The 18,930-nt window shown below is 34.9% G+C and overlaps 1 protein-coding gene across 1 annotated transcript in view; it reads right to left on the bottom strand.

Moving 5' to 3' along the window:
* Stxbp3 (syntaxin binding protein 3) overlaps positions 1 to 18,930 on the bottom strand; it is a 63,010-nt gene that overhangs the window by 17,454 nt on the left and 26,626 nt on the right. The window contains exons 7-11 of the mRNA XM_047517949.1: positions 17,570 to 17,724; positions 15,662 to 15,752; positions 12,262 to 12,386; positions 8,152 to 8,247; positions 7,961 to 8,018 (exon numbers count right to left, since the gene is read on the bottom strand). Of these exons, the coding sequence (XP_047373905.1) occupies positions 7,961 to 8,018; positions 8,152 to 8,247; positions 12,262 to 12,386; positions 15,662 to 15,752; positions 17,570 to 17,724 (525 nt within the window). The remainder of the gene's footprint in view (positions 1 to 7,960; positions 8,019 to 8,151; positions 8,248 to 12,261; positions 12,387 to 15,661; positions 15,753 to 17,569; positions 17,725 to 18,930) is intronic.

Genomic DNA, 18,930 nt, shown 5'->3' on the forward strand with positions numbered 1-18,930 from the left:
AAAGTGCATGCTTAGCCTGTGGGAGGCCCAGGGTTCAATCCTTAGCACCACAAACCCAAATCAAATTTTAAAAAAACAAAAAAATAGGAAAACAGAAAAAAGAACAGAATGCAATATATGTAGAATATAGTTAAAAGACCTAGAATACATGTGCTTCAGTCCCAGAAATAGAGGGGAGATAATGGGACAAATCAAGATGTGAGGAACTAATGGCCATGAATTTTACAAACATGAGTAAAGTTATCAAACCAGTGATTATAGAAACTCAGCAAATCCTAGGGAGGATAAATAGTAAGAAAACCATACATAGAAAGAAAAGTATTATCATGGTCAAACTGCTAAAAATCAAAGAAAAAGAAAATATTACTAAAGGTACTCTATTCAGAGAGAAAAGAATGATACATGACAGCTGACTTCTTTAAAAGAAATTGTGGTAGCCAGAGGTAATATATTGAAATTATTAAATTGCTGAAAAGGGGAAAGGGGGACAAACTTCCCAACTATAAATTCTAAATCCAGCAAAAGTATACGAAAGACTTGCAAAACAAAGATGTCCTTAGATAAAAAAGAATGTTGAGAGAATTTAACCCAGCCCAGAAGAAGAAAAAACTAGAGAGCAATAGAGAATAAACAGCACCAGTCTGGATATATATGTGGGTAATATAAAAGTCTACTGAGTATTTAAAACAAAAAACAGCATATTGAGTTTATAACACATGCTTAAGTAAAATACATGAGATGATAGCACAAAAAAGGAAAGAGAAAAATGGAGCTAAACTATTACAAGGTTTCTGAATTATGTAGGACATGGAAAAAGGATACTGCAAAGAAAACTGTAATAAAATAGCAATATATTTTTAAATACCTAGTACAATAACTAAAAAAGAATACTAGCTGGGCACAGTGGTTCATGCCTGTAATCCCAGAGACGTGGGAGGCAGAGGCAGGAAGATCGAAATTTCAATGACAGCCTCAGCATTTTAGTGAGACTCTATCTCAAAATAAAAAGGGCTGGGGATGTGGCTTGGTGGTTATGTCCCCCGGATTCTATGCCCAGTACAAAGAATAACAACAAAAACAACAAAGAAAGAAGGATACTAAAAGGTAAAAACAAAAGTGTTTATTATATTGGAGATAACATGACGAAGTAATAAAAACTTCATAAAAAAAGAACGTGATCCTTCTGCCTCAGCCTCCTGAGTCACTGGGATTACAGGCATATGCCACTGTGCCCTACCAGGGGAAAAAAAAAAAAAAACCATGGAGGCAGACATCTTCAGCAAAATATTAGTATGTAGAATCCATCCAGCAATACAGAAAAAGGATAATGCATTGTGACCGAGTGAGCATATTTTAGAAAGGCCCAGATTGTTTAATGTTAGAAAACCTTTATTTTTAAATAAATGCAATTCACCCCAATAATAGAACAAAGAATTAAAAATACAATATTAAAAAAGCACTTGAGAGATCCAAGATGGCAGACTAGAGGGAGGCTGCATTCCTTGTCCCTCCAGAACTTAGGTTTCAAGCAGAGGTTATCTGTTTCCTTTGTGAGGCAGTTTTTGCTGCTTATCGATCCTCTGCTGTTCACCCCATTTGTCTACTGTGATCACCTGCAGTCTGCCAGCATATCGACTACTTTTTGAGGGCAGATTTCTCACTGTCTGGCACCTACCAACTGCCATTTGTCTGCCTCTTGCCTGTCCATCCCCTGCCTTTCACCTACCCATCATCCACGGCCCAAGGTTCACCTGCTGATTGTTTGACAGCAGCCAGCAGACTGACTGCAGTGGAGTGCCAGCTGCCTGCTGTTGCCTGGAAGTTCACTGTCACAGTACCTGCAGGTTTGGTTACATGTGGCTGCCACCATTTTGAGACAACAGCCAGGACCTGTAGGACCCCTGGCTGGACTGACTGAGCCCCATCTCCAGGATCCCACAAGTCCCACAGACCACTCCCCGCCTCTGGGGTCCTCAGACCGACTGACTGCTACCCACTGCCTGGACCCCCAAGACTGACTGCACCCCATCTCCAGGATCCGGCAACAAGACCGACCCACCCCACCTCCAGGACCCCTGCCCGACCAACCGCACCCTGCCTTTAGGACCTCCAGCCAGCCACACCCACACCCCAAGCTGCACTCCCCATTTGCCAACACATTTGGAAGCCAGAAAGCCATCTTGGATAATCCTGGAAGCCCATAGCTCCGATCTTTAAGTGGGGCAAAACTCATCCTGAGACTCCTGCTGGAGACTGGAAGCTCATTGTCAGATACCTATCATACATCAGGCTACTGAAGACTGGGAGGTTTGAATACTATATGACTGTTATAGTATAGATTTTCTTTTTTCTCCTTATTGAAAAATTTTAAGTTTTTATTTCTTTACTTTTCTTGCTCTATTTTCCTTTTGTTTACCTGTTCCCTCAGAGTCTCTTTCTCCCTTTTCACATGCTAACAACCAACTTCTTTTGATTACACGCTCACTGTTTCTATGATCTAGGACTTCTATATATTCTTTTCTTATCCCATTAACACCTACATCCTACACCTCTCCGCATCCTCTTTGTCCTCCATTAGAAACTGAGACCTCATTGCAAATCTCTTTGTTGTACTGAAGATAATAATTGAACTCATTCTGTTTATTATGACAATATTGTTCACGTCTCCATAAGGGCTATTTGGTTTCAAGTTGCATACTGTCTGAACTGGGCACTGCTGATATTGATCTCCCCCTTAAAGAAAAGGTTTTGGAAACCTATAGGGTCACTATAAGCCTATAGGGGGGAAACTACAATACCCCAGATTTGCAATGCTAGAGGGGAAGATACATGAACGACATGAAAAAACAAGGGAAGAAAATGATCCAAATAAACCTAGATTCTATATTAATAGAATCCACTGACAGTATGGTAGAAAAAATGTCAGAAAAGGAGTTCAGATTATACATAATTAAAATGATTCCAGAAGCAAAGGATGAGATTAAGAGAGCAAATGAAGGCAATGAGTGATCACACCAATAAGCAGTTGAAAGAGCAACTGCAGGAAACAAAAGATCATTTCAACAAAGAGATTCTCAAAAAAAAAAAAAAAAAAGGAAACAATAAACCAAATAAAAAATTCAATGGAAAGCATTACCCACAGACTAGACCACTTGGAAGACAGAACCTCAAACAATGAAGACAAAATATTTAATCTTGAAAATAAAGTGGCCCAAACAGAGAAGATGTAAGAAATCATGAAGAGAACTTCCAAGAACTATGGGACATCATGAAAAGATCAAATTTAAGAATTATTGGGATTGAGGAAGGCACAGAGATACAAACCAAAGGAATGAACAACTTATTCAATGAAATAATAGCAGAAAATTTCCCAAACCCGAAGAATGAAATGGAAAATCAAATACAAGAGGCTTATGAACACCAAATGCACAAAATCACAACAGGTCCACAACAAGACACATTATAATGAAAATGCCTAACATACAAAATAAAGATAGGATATTGATGTCTGTGAGAGAAAAGCATCAGATTACATATAGGGGGAAACCAATACAGTATCAGCATATCTCTCAGCCCAGACTCTAAAATCTAGAAGGGCCTGGAACAACACATGTCAAGCTCTGAAAGAACAGGGTTGCCAAGCAAGAATCCTATAACCAGCTAAACTAACCTTCAGATTTGAAGACAAAATAAAATCCTTCCATGATAAACAAAAGTTAAAAGAATTCACAAATAGAAAGTGTGCACTACAGAATATTCTCAACAAAATATTCCATGAGCAGGAAATGAAAAACAACAATGTACGTCAGCAAAGGGGGGAACTACCTTAAAGAAAAAAACAATCAAAGGAGAAACCATGTCACCCTGTACAAAAATCAACTCAAAATGGATCAAGGATCTAGGAATTAGACCTAAGACCCTTCACCAAATAGAAGAAAATGTAGGCCCGAATCTCCATCACATTGGTTTAGGACTAGACTTCCTTAACAAGACCCCCATAGCGTAAGAAATAAAAGCAAGAATCAATAAATGGGATAGATTCAAACTAAAAAATTTTTTCGCGGCACAGGAAACAATCAATAATATGAAAAGAGAGCCTACAGAGTGGGAGAAAAATCTTTTCCACACACTTCAGACAGAGCACTCATCTACAAAATTTATAAAGAACTTAAAAAACTTTACACCCAAAATACAAAGAACTCAATTAATAAATGGGCTAAGGAAACGGGCAGACACTTCACAGAAGAAGATATGCAGGTGATGAACAAATATATGAAAAAGTGCTCATCAACCCTAGTAATTACAGAAATACAAATTAAAACCACCTTAAGATTTCATCTCACTCCAATCAGAATGACTATTATTAAGAACACAAGCAATAATAAGTGTTGGTGTGGATGTGGGGAAAAAGGCACACTCATACATTGCTGGTGGAGTTGCAAATTGGTGCAGCCACTCTGGAAAGCAGTATGGAGATTTCTTAGAAAGCTTGGAATGGACCCACCATTTGACCCGGCTATCCCACTTCTTGGTTTATACCCAAAGGACTTAAAATCAGCATACTACAGTGATGCAGCCACATCAATGTTCATAGCAGCTAAATTCACAATAGCTAGATTGTGGAACCAACCTAGATGCCCTTCAATTGATGAATGGATAAAGAAACTGTGGTATATATACACAATGGAATATTACTCAGTCATAAAGAAGAATAAAATTATGGCATTTGCTGGTAAATGGATGAAGTTGGAAAATATCACGCTAAGTGAAATAGGCCAAGCCCAAAAAACCAAAGGCTGAATGTTTTCTCTGATAAGTGCATGACCATATATAAGGAGTGGGGGTGGTGGGGGGAAGAGAAGAATGAAGGAACTTTGGATGGTGTAGAGGAAAAAGGGGTGGAAGGGGGTGGAGGACAGAAAGATAGCAGAATGAAACAGTATTACCCTATATATATGTATGATTACATGAAGGGTGTGAATCTACATTGTACAATCATCAAAATGAAAAGTTGTACCCCATTCGTATACAATGAATCAAAATGCAAGTCTGTAAAAATAAAAAAGATTTTACTAAAAAAAAAAATGAAAAAGAAAAAGAAATCATTTGAGGTGTGTGTAGCACACACACCTGTAATCCCAGAGGCTTGTGAAGCAGAGGCAAGAGGATCGCAAGTTCAAAGCCAGTCTCAGCAACTTAGCAAGGCACTAAGCAACTTGGTGAGACCGTCTCTAAAAAAATGTAAAAAATGAGCTAGGGATATAGATCAGTGGTTGAGTACTGCTGAGTTCAATCCCCATTACAAATTTTAAAAAAAGAAAAGAGAAAGCAATAGAATCAATCCAACAATGTTTCCTTATTAAAAGAAAAACAACATGTAGCTCAGTGGTAGAGAGCTTGCCTAGAAGGTGAGAGGTCATGGGTTCTATCTCCAACAGAACACACACAGACAAACATATACATACATTTAAAATCTTGTAGGCAGAAAATGGATAGAAATTTGAGACCATTATGTTAAGCAAAATAAGCCAAACTCAGAAGGTCAAGGGTCGCATGTTTTCTCTCATATGTGGAAGACAGAGAGGAAAAAGGAAAAGAAAGGAGGGAGGTGATCACATGAAAAGCAAAGAGATCCATAGAATGGAGAAAGGGACTCGGGGTGGAAGGAGGGAAGGGTGGGGGAAAGTGCTAGGGAGGGATATTGGCCAAATTATATTGTTACATGATATGCATGGAAATGTTTTTAATCTTGATTTAGGTGGTAGTTTTGTAGATGCATCAGTAAAAAATTGTCCAGTATACAAATCCCACCCTATATACAACTCACAATGCACCAATTAAAAAAACAAAAAAGGGGAAGAAAAATTTTTAAAAAGAAACCTGCAGGCAAACTAAGAATACAAAAGAAGTTCCTTTGTCTCATAAAGGATTTAACCAAAATCACCTAAAACTAACATAATATTCAATGATGAAACATGGGCACATTTCCCCTAAGCTGGGAATGAGACAATATATCCAGTTCTATTCCACTTTATAGTAGAGGTCTGAGCCAGAGAGGCAGGAGATACTAACTACTAAGAAAAATTGTTTAATGTATATAAAGATTATCTGGAAAGGAAGAAACTCAATTTTCTTTATTCACAGATGATATTACTGTATCTATTAAAGAACTGAATCTACAAAGTATTAGAATTAAAAAATAAATTTAGAAAGATCATGGAATTCAAGGTCAATATACAAAATCACATATTTTATATATTAACAGAACAAAATAGAATTTAAAAAATTATCATTTACAGTAACATCAAAAAAATCAAATATGTAGGAATAACCAAAAATGCATAATACCTCTAGACTTAAAATTATAAAACAATGCTAAGAGAAATTAAAGAGTCACATGAGGGGAGCTATACTCCATTTTAATGGGTAAGAAGACTTGATATTTCTGTCAGTTCTTCCCAGATAGGTGTACAAATTCATGTAATTTAATAAAAATTTCAGTGAAATGTTTTTGTGGATACTGTCAAGCAGAATCTAAAATTTACATAAAAATGCTGAAGTCACAAAATAACTAAAATGATCTTGATAAAGTTGAAAGATTTTCACTATCAAATTTCAAAACTAATATAAAATACACTGACAGCACAATACTGGCACAAAGACAAACTGATCAAGGAAAAGAACTGGAGATCAGAAATAGACCCATGCATTTATGGTCACTTGATTAATAACAAATTCATTAGAGTCATTCAATAGTGAAAGGGTAGTGTTTTCAATAAATAGTGCTTGAGTAATTGGATGTTTATATAGAAATAAAATGAACCTAGACCCTTACACTTCACACACAACAAAATTACTTTGAGTAACTTACAGATTTGTAAAAGCTAAAATGATCGACCTTCTAGAAGAAAACACAGATGAATTTATTAATGACCTTGGGATAAGCAAAGACTTCTTATATAGGACACAAAAGCCCTATGAAAGAAAAATTGATAAAAAAAAATTTAAGTTAAGAACTTCTGTTCATGACAAGATTTATGTATAGGACTTGTACCTAGTGGTGAGAGTGCCCAGAGGTTCAAGCCCCAGTATCACACACACACAAAGAATGTATCCCTTTGTTAAGCAAAGCATGTTTGTGTATTTATAAAAATGGTATTATTACTACACATAAATGAAAAAAGTACTGAAAGATGTTAACATGTATAAATAACAAAAATGCCATGTTAAGTCAAAGAAGCTAAGCAAAAAATATCATATACCATAGATTCCATAATATATGAAATTCAAGTAAAGGCAAAACTAATCTATGGTGACAGAAATCAGAATAGTTTACCTCTGGCAGAGTGCTGACTAGGGGAGGGCGGAGGGAACTTTTAGAAAGATGGAAATGTTTTTAATCTAGATTTAGGTGGTAGTTTTGTAGGTGCATCAGTAAAAAGTTATCCAGTATACATTAAGATTTGTGTGCTTGTTGGGCACAGTGGTGCACGCTGGTAATCTCAGGAAGGTTGAGACAGGAGGATCATGAGTTCAAAGTCAGCCTCAGCAACTTAGTGAGGCCCTAGCAACTTAGTGACATCCTGTCTCAAAATAAAATATAAAAAGGGCTGGGGACATGGCTCTGTGATTAAGTGCCCCTGGGTTTAGTCTCCAGTTCCAAAAGAAAAAAAAAAAAGAAAAAAAAAAGTGTGTGTGCTTTACTTTTATGTAAATACTTCAGTATAAAAATCCCAAGAGTACGCAGAAGTTGACTATGTCACCTTTTAAAAATCAACTTTAATGAAGCAAGACAGACAAAATGCTGCTAATTTTTTATAAGACATGGGTACATAGGAGTTTATTTTCTCTACTTCAGTTAGAATGTTCCCCAAATGAAAAATTAAATAAATAAAAATTCAACACAAAGTTTAAAACTCACCTTTACCATTATTTTAAAAAAGTTAAATATGCTTCTTACCTTTCCTTCTGTTGCTTTTTTTGTTGATGAAATTTCCTTCATAAGCTTTGGAATTTCCCTGTAAAATTGTGAGGGAATTCTTTAAATTTCTCAGGTGGAATATTTTTACAGAACTATTTTAAAGTTATAATATTTACAACATATTGAATACCTAAGAAATATGGAATTAAAATTAAAATGGGCTCACATACTCTAGCACAACTGCAATATGTCGATGTCGAATTCTGACCCAGAGGTCATCATCTTCTTCAAGGATTGCCTCCTTTTCTTTTCCATCTGTTTTATATCTGCAAGTACACAAATGCAAAAACTTTTGGATTTTTTTTCCCCAAAAGTGGAAGAAACATTTTTATGAAAAATACTTTTGAAAAACTGAAAAGTACATATACTCAGTCCACTCTTTAAGGAGGATAGTGAATACCTACTCAAAATTAAAGGCACATTGCTATCTTTTTTTTTTTTTTTTTTTTTTTGGACTAGGGATTAAACCCAGGGGTACTTCCATGGAGCAACATCTCCAGTTCTTTCTGTTTTTTATTTTGAGACAGGGCATCACTAAGTTGCTGAGGCTGGCCTCAAACTTGTGATCCTCCTGCCTCAGCCTCCTGAGTCATTGGAATTACAGGTATGCCACTACATGCAGCCATACTGCTATGCCTACATTAAAATTCAGACTGCTATGCCTAGCAAGATATTTTTATTCTTAAATGTTAGGTTTAAAAAGTTTGGCAAAATGGTATCTTAGAAAGCAAAAATTCAATGTCCTATAAACTTTAAGAATAAGTCTGAATATACTAACCATTTGTGTTCCAATTGCTTAAAACAGTGTTAACAGATCACAGCACAACTATCAAATAGTCATTAAGAACAGAAATGTCAGGGCTAGGGATATAGTTCAGTTGGTAGAGTGCTTGCCTTGCAAGCACAAGGCCCTGGGTTCATACCCCAGCACTTCAAAAAAAAAATCAAAAACATCTATTATCTGTTTCTTTATTCTTCTACAACTCTATAATTTATATCTCCTTTAATGAATGGGAAAAGAAGTGAAAGACTAATGTAGTCATAAAAACACTGTGATAGTTTTAATGAGTTCTATTTAAGTGATCAGCAATTCAAGGGGCTCATGGAATACTCAAAATGAGATTCATAATAGTTTCCTTAGGGGAATTCCTAAGGAAATTCCTCCCTTTTTATTCCAGATATCACCTTTCCATTTGTGGAACTAGAGAAGATTCAATTGTCCTTGGGACTGTCAATTTCCTCAGCCAAGATCAGAAAGGACAATAATTGAGTTTTCCTAGCTCTGACTGCAAATAATTCCTGTAACTGTCTGCTATAAGAATATAATAATTTCCGTAAGTCAAAAAATTATAGGTCCTACCTACAAAGTCATTCACCTGTGTGGTCTTAATTATAGATGCCCAAAGATAAAAATGGCTGTGCTTTATTACAAGACAGCATTAAGGATAGGAAGCACTTTTGTCATTTAAAATACCACTTTGTACTTAAATAATACCTTTGACTTTTAAGTGATTTACAAAAATTAATCTAGCAGCAAGCCTGGCAACACTCAAAGATAATGAAATCCCTTAAGAGTAAATTTAAAGAGGTGACCAAGATGAACAGGATCTAGATACTCGGAATTTCCTGATTATTTTGTTTCCATCAAAACTTGGGTGGCGGATCAGCAAGGAGGTGAACATGGGGGAAGTAGCAGGCAATAAGATCAAATAATAATGGAAGAAGAGCATAGATGATGGTCTTGAAGACCACTGCAAGGGCTCTGCTTTTACTATGAGCTGGGAAGTCATTGAAAGGTTTTGAGAAGTGATCTGATACAAACTGACCTAGGTATTACCAAGATTTTTTTTTTTTAACATTGCATTGAAGGGAGACTGAAGATGGGCTGAAGAAGCAACAGAGACCATTTAGAAGCACACTTCAATAAACAATATGAAAAATTATATTGACTTGAACTAGCTTTAATTTCGGATAGATTTTAAAAATGTAGCCATAAAGATTTGCCAATGAATCCAATGTTTTTAAACTTGACTAACTGTTAAGACAGGAGAGAGATGACTGAAATTTTTGGCTTAAGTACTTTTTTTGGGGGTGGGGGTGGTACCAGGGATTGAACTCAGTGGCACTCAACCACTGAGCCACATCCTCAGCCTATTTTGTATTTTATTTAGAGACAGGGTCTCACTGAGTTGCTTAGTGCCTGGCTTTGAACTTGAGATCCTTCTGCCTCAGCCTCTCTAGCCACTGGGATTACGGGAATGTACCACAACATCTGGCTCGGCCTAAGTAACTATAACTGAGCACTAGAACATTACAACACTGAGAATGGAGTAATTAGGAAGGAAACTGTGAAAACTGACTTTTGGATTTAGCAACACAGAGGTTAACTGAAATATTTTTTATTTTTAGTAATAAACCACTGCCTATGTTAAAAAAAAAAATGCTGGGAACTGTGGTATCCACCTATAATCCCAGCTACTTGGGGAGGCTGAGGCAGGAGGATATCAAGTTCAAGTACAGTCTCAGCAACTTACCAAAACCCTGTCTCAAAAATAAAAAATATATGAAATAAAAGGGGCAGGATCAGCTGGTGTGATGGCACACACCTGTAAACCCAGGTCCACAGGGGACTAAGACAGGAAGATCACAAATCCCAATCAAGTCTGGGCACCTTAGCAAGACTCTGTCTTAAAATAAAAAATAAAAAGGGCTGGGGATGTAACTCAGTGGTTGAGTGCCCCTGGGTTCAATACCTGGTACTCTAATCAATCAATCAATCAAATTATGACAGAGTGCAAGGAGTTTATGCTAATCTGTGAATTTTTTTTGATTCAGGGAAAGGTGGTGTAATGTCTTAAAAAAAACTAAACCTATTTTAAATGCAAGGTTATAATTTATGTCTGTATTATTTATGTATATCAAATTTTTTTATTATCCATCAGTTTATTAATTTATGGTTAAATCTCTTGAGTAGTTTATAGATGTAGAAGAAAAATAGAGGTAAATAATACTCCTTCAGAAAATTCTAAATAAATAGCTAAAAATGACTTTCATATTAGAAAAAGAGCCATGTTGATTTTTCTGTTTTAACTAACATTAACAAATCACACAGAAAAACTCAGAAATCAGGATGTGACCAGAATGCAAATTAAAATACGACAGAAAATAACAAAATCATTTTAACAATACATGTTTAAGAAAAATCATTAAGTACTATAATTATCAAAGACTATTTGTAGAGGATTGGGGATGTAGTTTAGTGGTAGAGTGCTTGCCTTTCATGCAAAAGGCCCTGGGTTCAATCCCTGGTACTAGGAGGAAAGTTATTTGTACTTTTTTAATAAAACTACAAAATTAATTTAAGCATAAAATTTCAGAAAACTAATTTCCATTTTTACTACTGTACTCAAATAGTAAATCTTAGCTGAAAATGTCAATTTGAAAAAAACATATAATTAATGCATACAAATACATACCCACAAATGATATTGGAGGATAAATAAAACCATTGCTTGACAGAAAGACTATTTCAACTTCATTAGCTTTTTAAATGACACTATTTTTAAGGAAAATATGCTTGTATCAAGATTAAATAAATTAAGATTAAGGTTAAATGCCTATGTTTTTTCCTATGTTTTTAAAATTGTTCTATTTAGTTATATATGACAGCAGAATGCATTTTGATTCATTGTACACAAATGGAGTACAACTTTTCATTGGTTGTACATGATGAAGAGTCACACCATTCATGTAATCATACACGTACATAGGGTAATGATGTTTGTCTCATTCCACCATCTTTCCTTCCCCTTGCCTCCACCCCTCCCCTCACCTATTCTTAATAGTCATCCTACTTTGTTTTCTAGTATCTTAATCTTTTTAAATACATTATATTGACAAGACACTTTTGGGTGTATGATCCAGAATAATCACTGCCTAACCATTTTGAATACCATTTCCACTTCAAAAAATATAATAGTGAGCGTGATGGTTTACTTTTAACACAAGTGAAAAAGTCCAAATTCCACATGTTTAAATGCAGTTTTGCTGTAGACTAGTTAAGGAGGCAAACACATTCAAAAAGTTTCAAAGCAGTCAAATTGTACATTAACTGACAAAGTCAATATGTTTTATAAAGATTATGATTATAGGTGTAAGAGTAGTCTCTGAAGAAGAAAGGTTACAAGTTTTTCAGATTTCTGATCCTACATAAATCATTAAATGCTTATTATTCTATCCTACTTGTATACACCCTTTATATGCCCTTCAATTATACTTGCTTGTATGTATCATTCTCAATTGGTAGTAGATCATATGCCATTGCCTGAAAGGTCAGTTCATGCAGGACAGTGGACACAGGATCAAAGCCACGATCAATTATTAAGAGCTGGGAATGAGTTTTACCCTAGAATAACAAGATAAATTTATCTTAAGAGATTTCAATTTCTATGTGAACACATTTTTAATATACTTAGAAAATAAAAGCAGACTTTTCCTAAGTTCTGATCCTCTCCCCCATCAAAAACATACAATAAAACAAAACAAATGGTTAATTTCCTCTAAGAATGTGAAGTTATAGTAAAACAAATAAAAACCTGAGTGGTACACTAGGGGAAAAATACATATTCATATTTAGATTAAAATACTACTTTTAATATTTTCAAAATTTCTTTTAAAAAAGTAATATTTAACTTGCACTAAACCTATTTTCTTAAGAATTCAACTTGGTAAACACTAAAACTGATGTAAATTATGAATAGTAGCTACTATTTGAGCTTTTGTATTTGACATTTTTGCTAAACAAGAAATATATACATTATTTCATTTAATATATAAATTATTTCAGGTTCTTACAGCAACAACCCTGTCAGACAGGTAACATTATCTCCACTTGACAATGTGGGCATTAAGGCTTGAAATTAAGTAATTTGCCCAAATCATACAATGGAGTTTCAAACCCAAGTCAGTTCCATTCCAATGCTCGTGCTCTTAATCATTATGCTATTTAAAAGATTATATTGGTGCCAACTAAGATGATAAATCACAAACTTTTATTGTTAATTCACAAACAGCACTGATCACTAAATGGCAAATAAGTATTGGGAAAATTTATTGATAGTATTGTTCATATGTCATTTTTTAAAGTAGTAAATTCTTTGGCTTATTATTCAAAGCAATAACAGGTAACTACAACTCATTAGATAAACATTTTCTATTTATTTACATATATTAGGCAGAAGTAAATCATATGGGTTAAACTTTAATAAATATATTTAAATTAACAGTTCACTCCTTGTTATGGTTTATCATCTGGAATATCCCCCCCAAAACTCAGGTGTTGAAAAAAATGGTTCCTAAGGCAGAAAGGTTCAGAGATGGGGCTTTTAGGTGATGAAGGGTCCTGGCTCCACAATTTGATGAATGAATACACTGACAGTTGAATAAACTATTGGGAGGTGGGATGTAGGTGGAGAAAGTAGGATCACTGGGGCAGTGTCCTGCGTTTATCTAGTCCCTGGCCCCTTCCTCTCTCTCTGATGCCTGGCTGCTATCAGCTGAGCAGCTTTTCTTCACTGTGCCTTTCTGTTTTTCTTCACATTACTTCAGTCACAAAAGCAATGGGCTGGTCATAAACTGAGACTTCTGAAACTGTGGGCCAAAATAAGCTTTTCCTCCTTTCAGTTGTTTTTGTCAAGTATTTTGGTCACAGTGACAAAAAGGTGACTAATACACTCTTTTAGTAAACTTTGAGACAGTAATGTATAATATTTAAGAGAACAACCTTTGGAATCAGATCTGGGTTTGAATTAACCTTGATCACTTTCTTGATGTTATGACCCTGAATAAATTTCTTAGCCTACTCTTTTTATAAAACAAAATATTATCACAGAACATTTGCCTTATAAGATTTTTCTGACGATCAAACATAGTAATACCACGAAATACTTAGCACAGTCCCTGGCAATTATTAAGTTCTCAATATATGTGAGCTATGAGTCCCTGGAAAGGTTAATCAGAAAAAGACAATACGATCTTAGTGCTATATCAGGGTTTAGGACTTAGGACAGTATATAGGGGGAAGTATCACTTGGCATGAAAAGTCAGGAAAGGTTTCAAAAAGGAGGTGACAATTTTTTAACTTTTTAAAAAATATATTTCTATTAGTTATTGATGAATCTTTACTTATTTATTTGTATGTGGTGCTGAGAATCGAGCTCAGTACCTCACAAATGTTAGGCAAGAGATCTACCACTGAGCCACAATCCTGGCCCCATATCAGGTTCTTGAATGAAAGGTATCAAACATTTGAAGAGTGTAATTTCCTAGACAGAAAGAATGGAAAGGACAAATTTGTTTTTTGTGGATAAATCTGTCCTTTTTCACTGAAATTGTGAAAGATTAAACAGATAGATTTGCTAATACATTTTGTATCTCTTCATTCAGCAATTATTTGTATACTATTTATATGAAGTCATTCTATCTTCACTACAATCAGAATAACAGCTTTCACTGGATCTCCAAACCAAAAACTTTTAAAAGCAGCTAACACAATACCTAAATTTATATCCTCTATTCCAGTCAAGTTGTTAAGTTGTTAATTTTGCCTTTTTTCTCTATGCCTCAACCCAAGGAATCCTGTTCCTTGCAAGAAATTCATGCAAAAGACTTCCTCCTTTATTATGGTATACTCATTCTTGAAGCTGAAGGGCTTCTTCTTCTAGAATGCCTTCCAAGATTCCAGTTGAGAATAAGGTAAGTCCCAGTCCATGCTCCCACTGTACTCTATATATACTTCTCTCATTCCGCTTATTATATAGCACAGCAACTGGTGGTTTCCAAGCCTATCTCCTCTCCTAAACTATGGACAATTCCTTTCTTTCATTCTATAGCTATTAAATATGGCTTCCCAAGTCTCTAGCACCTCTGTCAGTTTCCTCAAGTTCTTTACTCTTTAACCACACCTACACTGGTATTCCCCAGGTTCCAACTTTAGTCTTTAATTACATTTATTTATTTTTATTTTTTTGCAGTGCTGGGGATCAAACCCAGAGCCTCACACATGTTAGGCAAGAGACTCCCAACTGACCTACATCCCCAGCCTTGATTACATTATGTTCAGTATGTTATCTTTTTAAGATAACAACTGCTATTTATTAAACTACCTTATGTGCTGAATACTTATATGTTAACGTAATCCTTATATCAACCAAACAAGGTAATTATTATCTCATTTGTTCATTAAAAAAAAAAAAAAAAACCCTCAAGGTCACAGAGCCCATAACAGCAAAATTCCTACATTTATTAAATATTAACTCAGTGGCAAGCATTACTTTATATGTATTACCTTGTTTAATTCTCTAACTTACAAAATAGGTATTCTCTTAATTTTTATTTTATAGCAAAGAAAACTTAGGTACAGAGAAGTTACATAATTTGCCCAAATTAGCTAAGAGTTAAATAGCAAATCCAAGGTATGGACATAGTCCTGACTTCAAAGCCCCTATCTTCTCCTTTAAACCACACTGGGATACCATTACTCTCTCTGCAAATGATTCTTTAATCAGTATTGGATTAATGGTTCCCAAATCAATATTAGAAAATGAATGAACAAGCTGTTTTGGCTTATAAAGAAATAATACAGATTTTATGTATAGGCACTATTTGCCTTTTATATATTACCTTTATCAGGCTCTTTTCATCAATCTTGTAGTAGTCTTCAAGTTTTTTCTCAACCAGATGTGCAAGTTTACTGGCATTATCTAGAGGTTTACTAGAATTGGAAAAGAATGTTCAAACAATTGTTTTTCTTTCAGGACATATTTTAAAAATCAAAAAGCTGAATTCTAACCAATAAAAAAAAAGTTGAATTCTAAAATGAAACAAGCAACTTATTTATAAAATGAAAAATTTTATAAGCTTGGAAAAGTTCAGATAATAAATCAAACATGTTACATACTATATCTGGAATGCAAATGCAAACCTTATCATCTATGCCTCAGATTTTTTTTTCAATATAAAGGGAAAAAATATTACATATAAGTTGCAGTTCCCTCTATCCCCCACCCAAGTCCTAATCAGTTCTCTCCCTTGGCGCTCTACCCCAACACTCAAGGGAACCATTACCACAAATTTCGGTGAATTCTTTGTCATTTCTGGTCTGTGTGTGCGTGTGCGTGTGCGTGTGCATGTGTGTATGCATATGTGTCTGAGATCTCTGTTGACACATATACCATATTTGTTCACTTTATATCATTTAGTATTCCATCATATGATTACACTGGATTCTGTATATTCATTCCCCCAAAGATGGACATTTCATTCATTCTCAATTTTTTATTTTTTGGGGGGTATTGAAGATTGAACCCAGGAGTACTCTACCTCTGAGCTGTATTTTCAGCCCTTTTTATATTTTATTTACTTTACTTTATTTTTGGTACTGAGGATTAAACCTATGGGTGCTCTACCACTGAACTACCTCTCCAGTCTTTTTTATTTTTCAAGACAAGTTCTTGTTAAGTTGCTCAGGCTGGTCTTCAACATACAATCCTTCTCCCTAAATCTTCTGAGTTGCTGGGATTACAGTCATGTGCCACTGCACCCCGCTAAACCTTTAGGTTTTAGACTTTTAAAATAAGCAAAGCAGCCTATATAAAAAGTGATTTATGCCAGGTACAGTGGCACATGCCTATAATCCCAGCAGCTTGGGAGGCTGAGGCAAGAGGATTGTAAATTCAAAGCCAGCCTCAACAACTTAGTGAGGCCCTGAGCAACTTAGCAAGACCCTGCCTCAAAATAAAAAACAAAAAGGGCTGGGGATGAGGCTCAATGGTTAAGCACCCCTAGGTTCAATACCCAGTACAAACAACAACAATGACAACAACAGAAATAAAACCCAAATTGTCTGGTGACACTCAGCAACATGGATGAGTTAAAAAATAATGTTGAATAAAGAACTTTAAAAAAAAAAAAACATGATTCCATTTATATCAGTTTGAAATCAGGTAAAAGTAAACTATATATATGTTACCAGTTGGACAGAGGTCATCTCTGGGAAGAACAGGGGGTAGTGACTGAGAGGGATCATGAGGAAGGCTTCTACGATGCTGTTTATGTTCTATTTTTTATCTTAGTAGGGTTAAATGGGAACAATCATTTTGGAATGAACTATCAAGCTATATACATATAATTACAATACTTAACAGTAAAAATCACTTTCAAAAAGGAGAATATAGTTATACAGCATGAAAATTAAGCCTTACCTTTAAAAAAATTCTCAAATAGTAAAAATGATGAAACATTAAATGTAAGTCTGTATTCCCTACATAATAAAGACATTTCCTCCAAGCATTCCTTAAACCAATGAAAATCCATGTCTATAAATAGTACCAACTTTAAGCTCTAAAATTCAGTAACAGAGGCTATTACTGAAATTTAAGCCTTAAATTTTAGATCTCCTATATGCAGAGATGCTAACTGTACAAGAAAATTATATTTTGCAAAATAATACAAAAACCACAGAGATTTCCCTTGCCTCTACACTGGACAGCAAAGAGAAGCATAAAACGTGCAAACACTATTATGTCTTACCTTTTATATCGTACTCCAGGATTTTCATCCAAAGTGGCACATACTGTAACTATCTGCTCAGCCATTGCTTCCATAATGGCATCTTTTCCATTGGCATTGCCAGGGTCTGGACTATAACAGTAATAGAATGCATCTGGTACATCAAGTGTATACACCTAAGTTAAGTCAAAAAAAGGTTACACTGTCAATCTAGAGACTTGATTTTAAAAATGTATCAAGAAAAACACAAAAAGAAAAAAAAAAAGGAATGCAGCTGTGATTTGAGACATTAAAGAAAAAATACTTGCACTAACCATGCTGTTTCCTGAAACAACTGTGTCTTTACCTCAATCAAATCATGTCATCTTGATTTCATCCTTTATTTCTTTTCTCACTCTCCTTTCCTGCTTAGACTACCTCTCTCCTTCAATTCTTGTTTCATAAAGAGATTGTACAGTTTGCTTTTCACTACCTGTGCAACAGATGAAGGAATCTGAGGTAGTCAAACTAAAATAAAAATCTAATACCTGGTAGAAAGAAATACAACAAAGCCAAAATTTGCCTACACACCAAAGATTAAAAATCTTAACCCATTAGAGAATAACCTAGAAATTTCCCACAGTTTATATATGTCTTTGATTCTTTAGACTTTCCATACCTTTAAGATAAATATTTTCCAAAATGACAAGCTACTGTGTCAGAAACAAGTCTTACCATAAACACAATGAATCCTTAGACACATTCATTCATTTGACTAAAACATTTACTGATATAGAAAGAACTGGATTGCAGGCTTGTTATTATTATGCTATTTGAAGACAAAAAAGCAGTAGCTTCCTAATTAGTACTGAGGAATCCCCATTAAACCTATGCTTTAGGATTAATAAATAATGATAGTAATCCCTAATAATTTATGATAGCATACTGGGTGTGAAAGCTGGCAAGTAAAAAATAGTATAAGTTAAATAATGAATTATGAAAAACTACCTTGCATTTCCTTCCACAATCATTCACTTTTCTGAACATAACCCATCACCAACAGCAGCTGCAGCCTGAACATGGACTGAGATTCAGCTCTGGTCAATCTACTTCTTTTAGTGCTGCTCAAGGATTATATTGCTGTGTTAATTACCAACAAGCATCCTACACCTGAACTATAACTTTCTCATAGTATACTATCCCACTGCAGTAAATATTATTTGTTCAAAAGTATTAATTACCCTGTCCTAGAAGCCTTCTCCTTATGATTGTGTATTTCCCATCCACTGACATAAGGTTGACTATAGTCACTGGAATGTGAATATAAGAGACAAAAAGTTTAGTAACTATTGTGTGGGGTTGGGGGTATAGCTCAGTGATAAAGCACTTGCCTGACATGTGTA

Source organism: Sciurus carolinensis, chromosome 1 (genome assembly GCF_902686445.1).
Source record: "Sciurus carolinensis chromosome 1, mSciCar1.2, whole genome shotgun sequence".
NCBI lineage: Eukaryota > Metazoa > Chordata > Mammalia > Rodentia > Sciuridae > Sciurus > Sciurus carolinensis.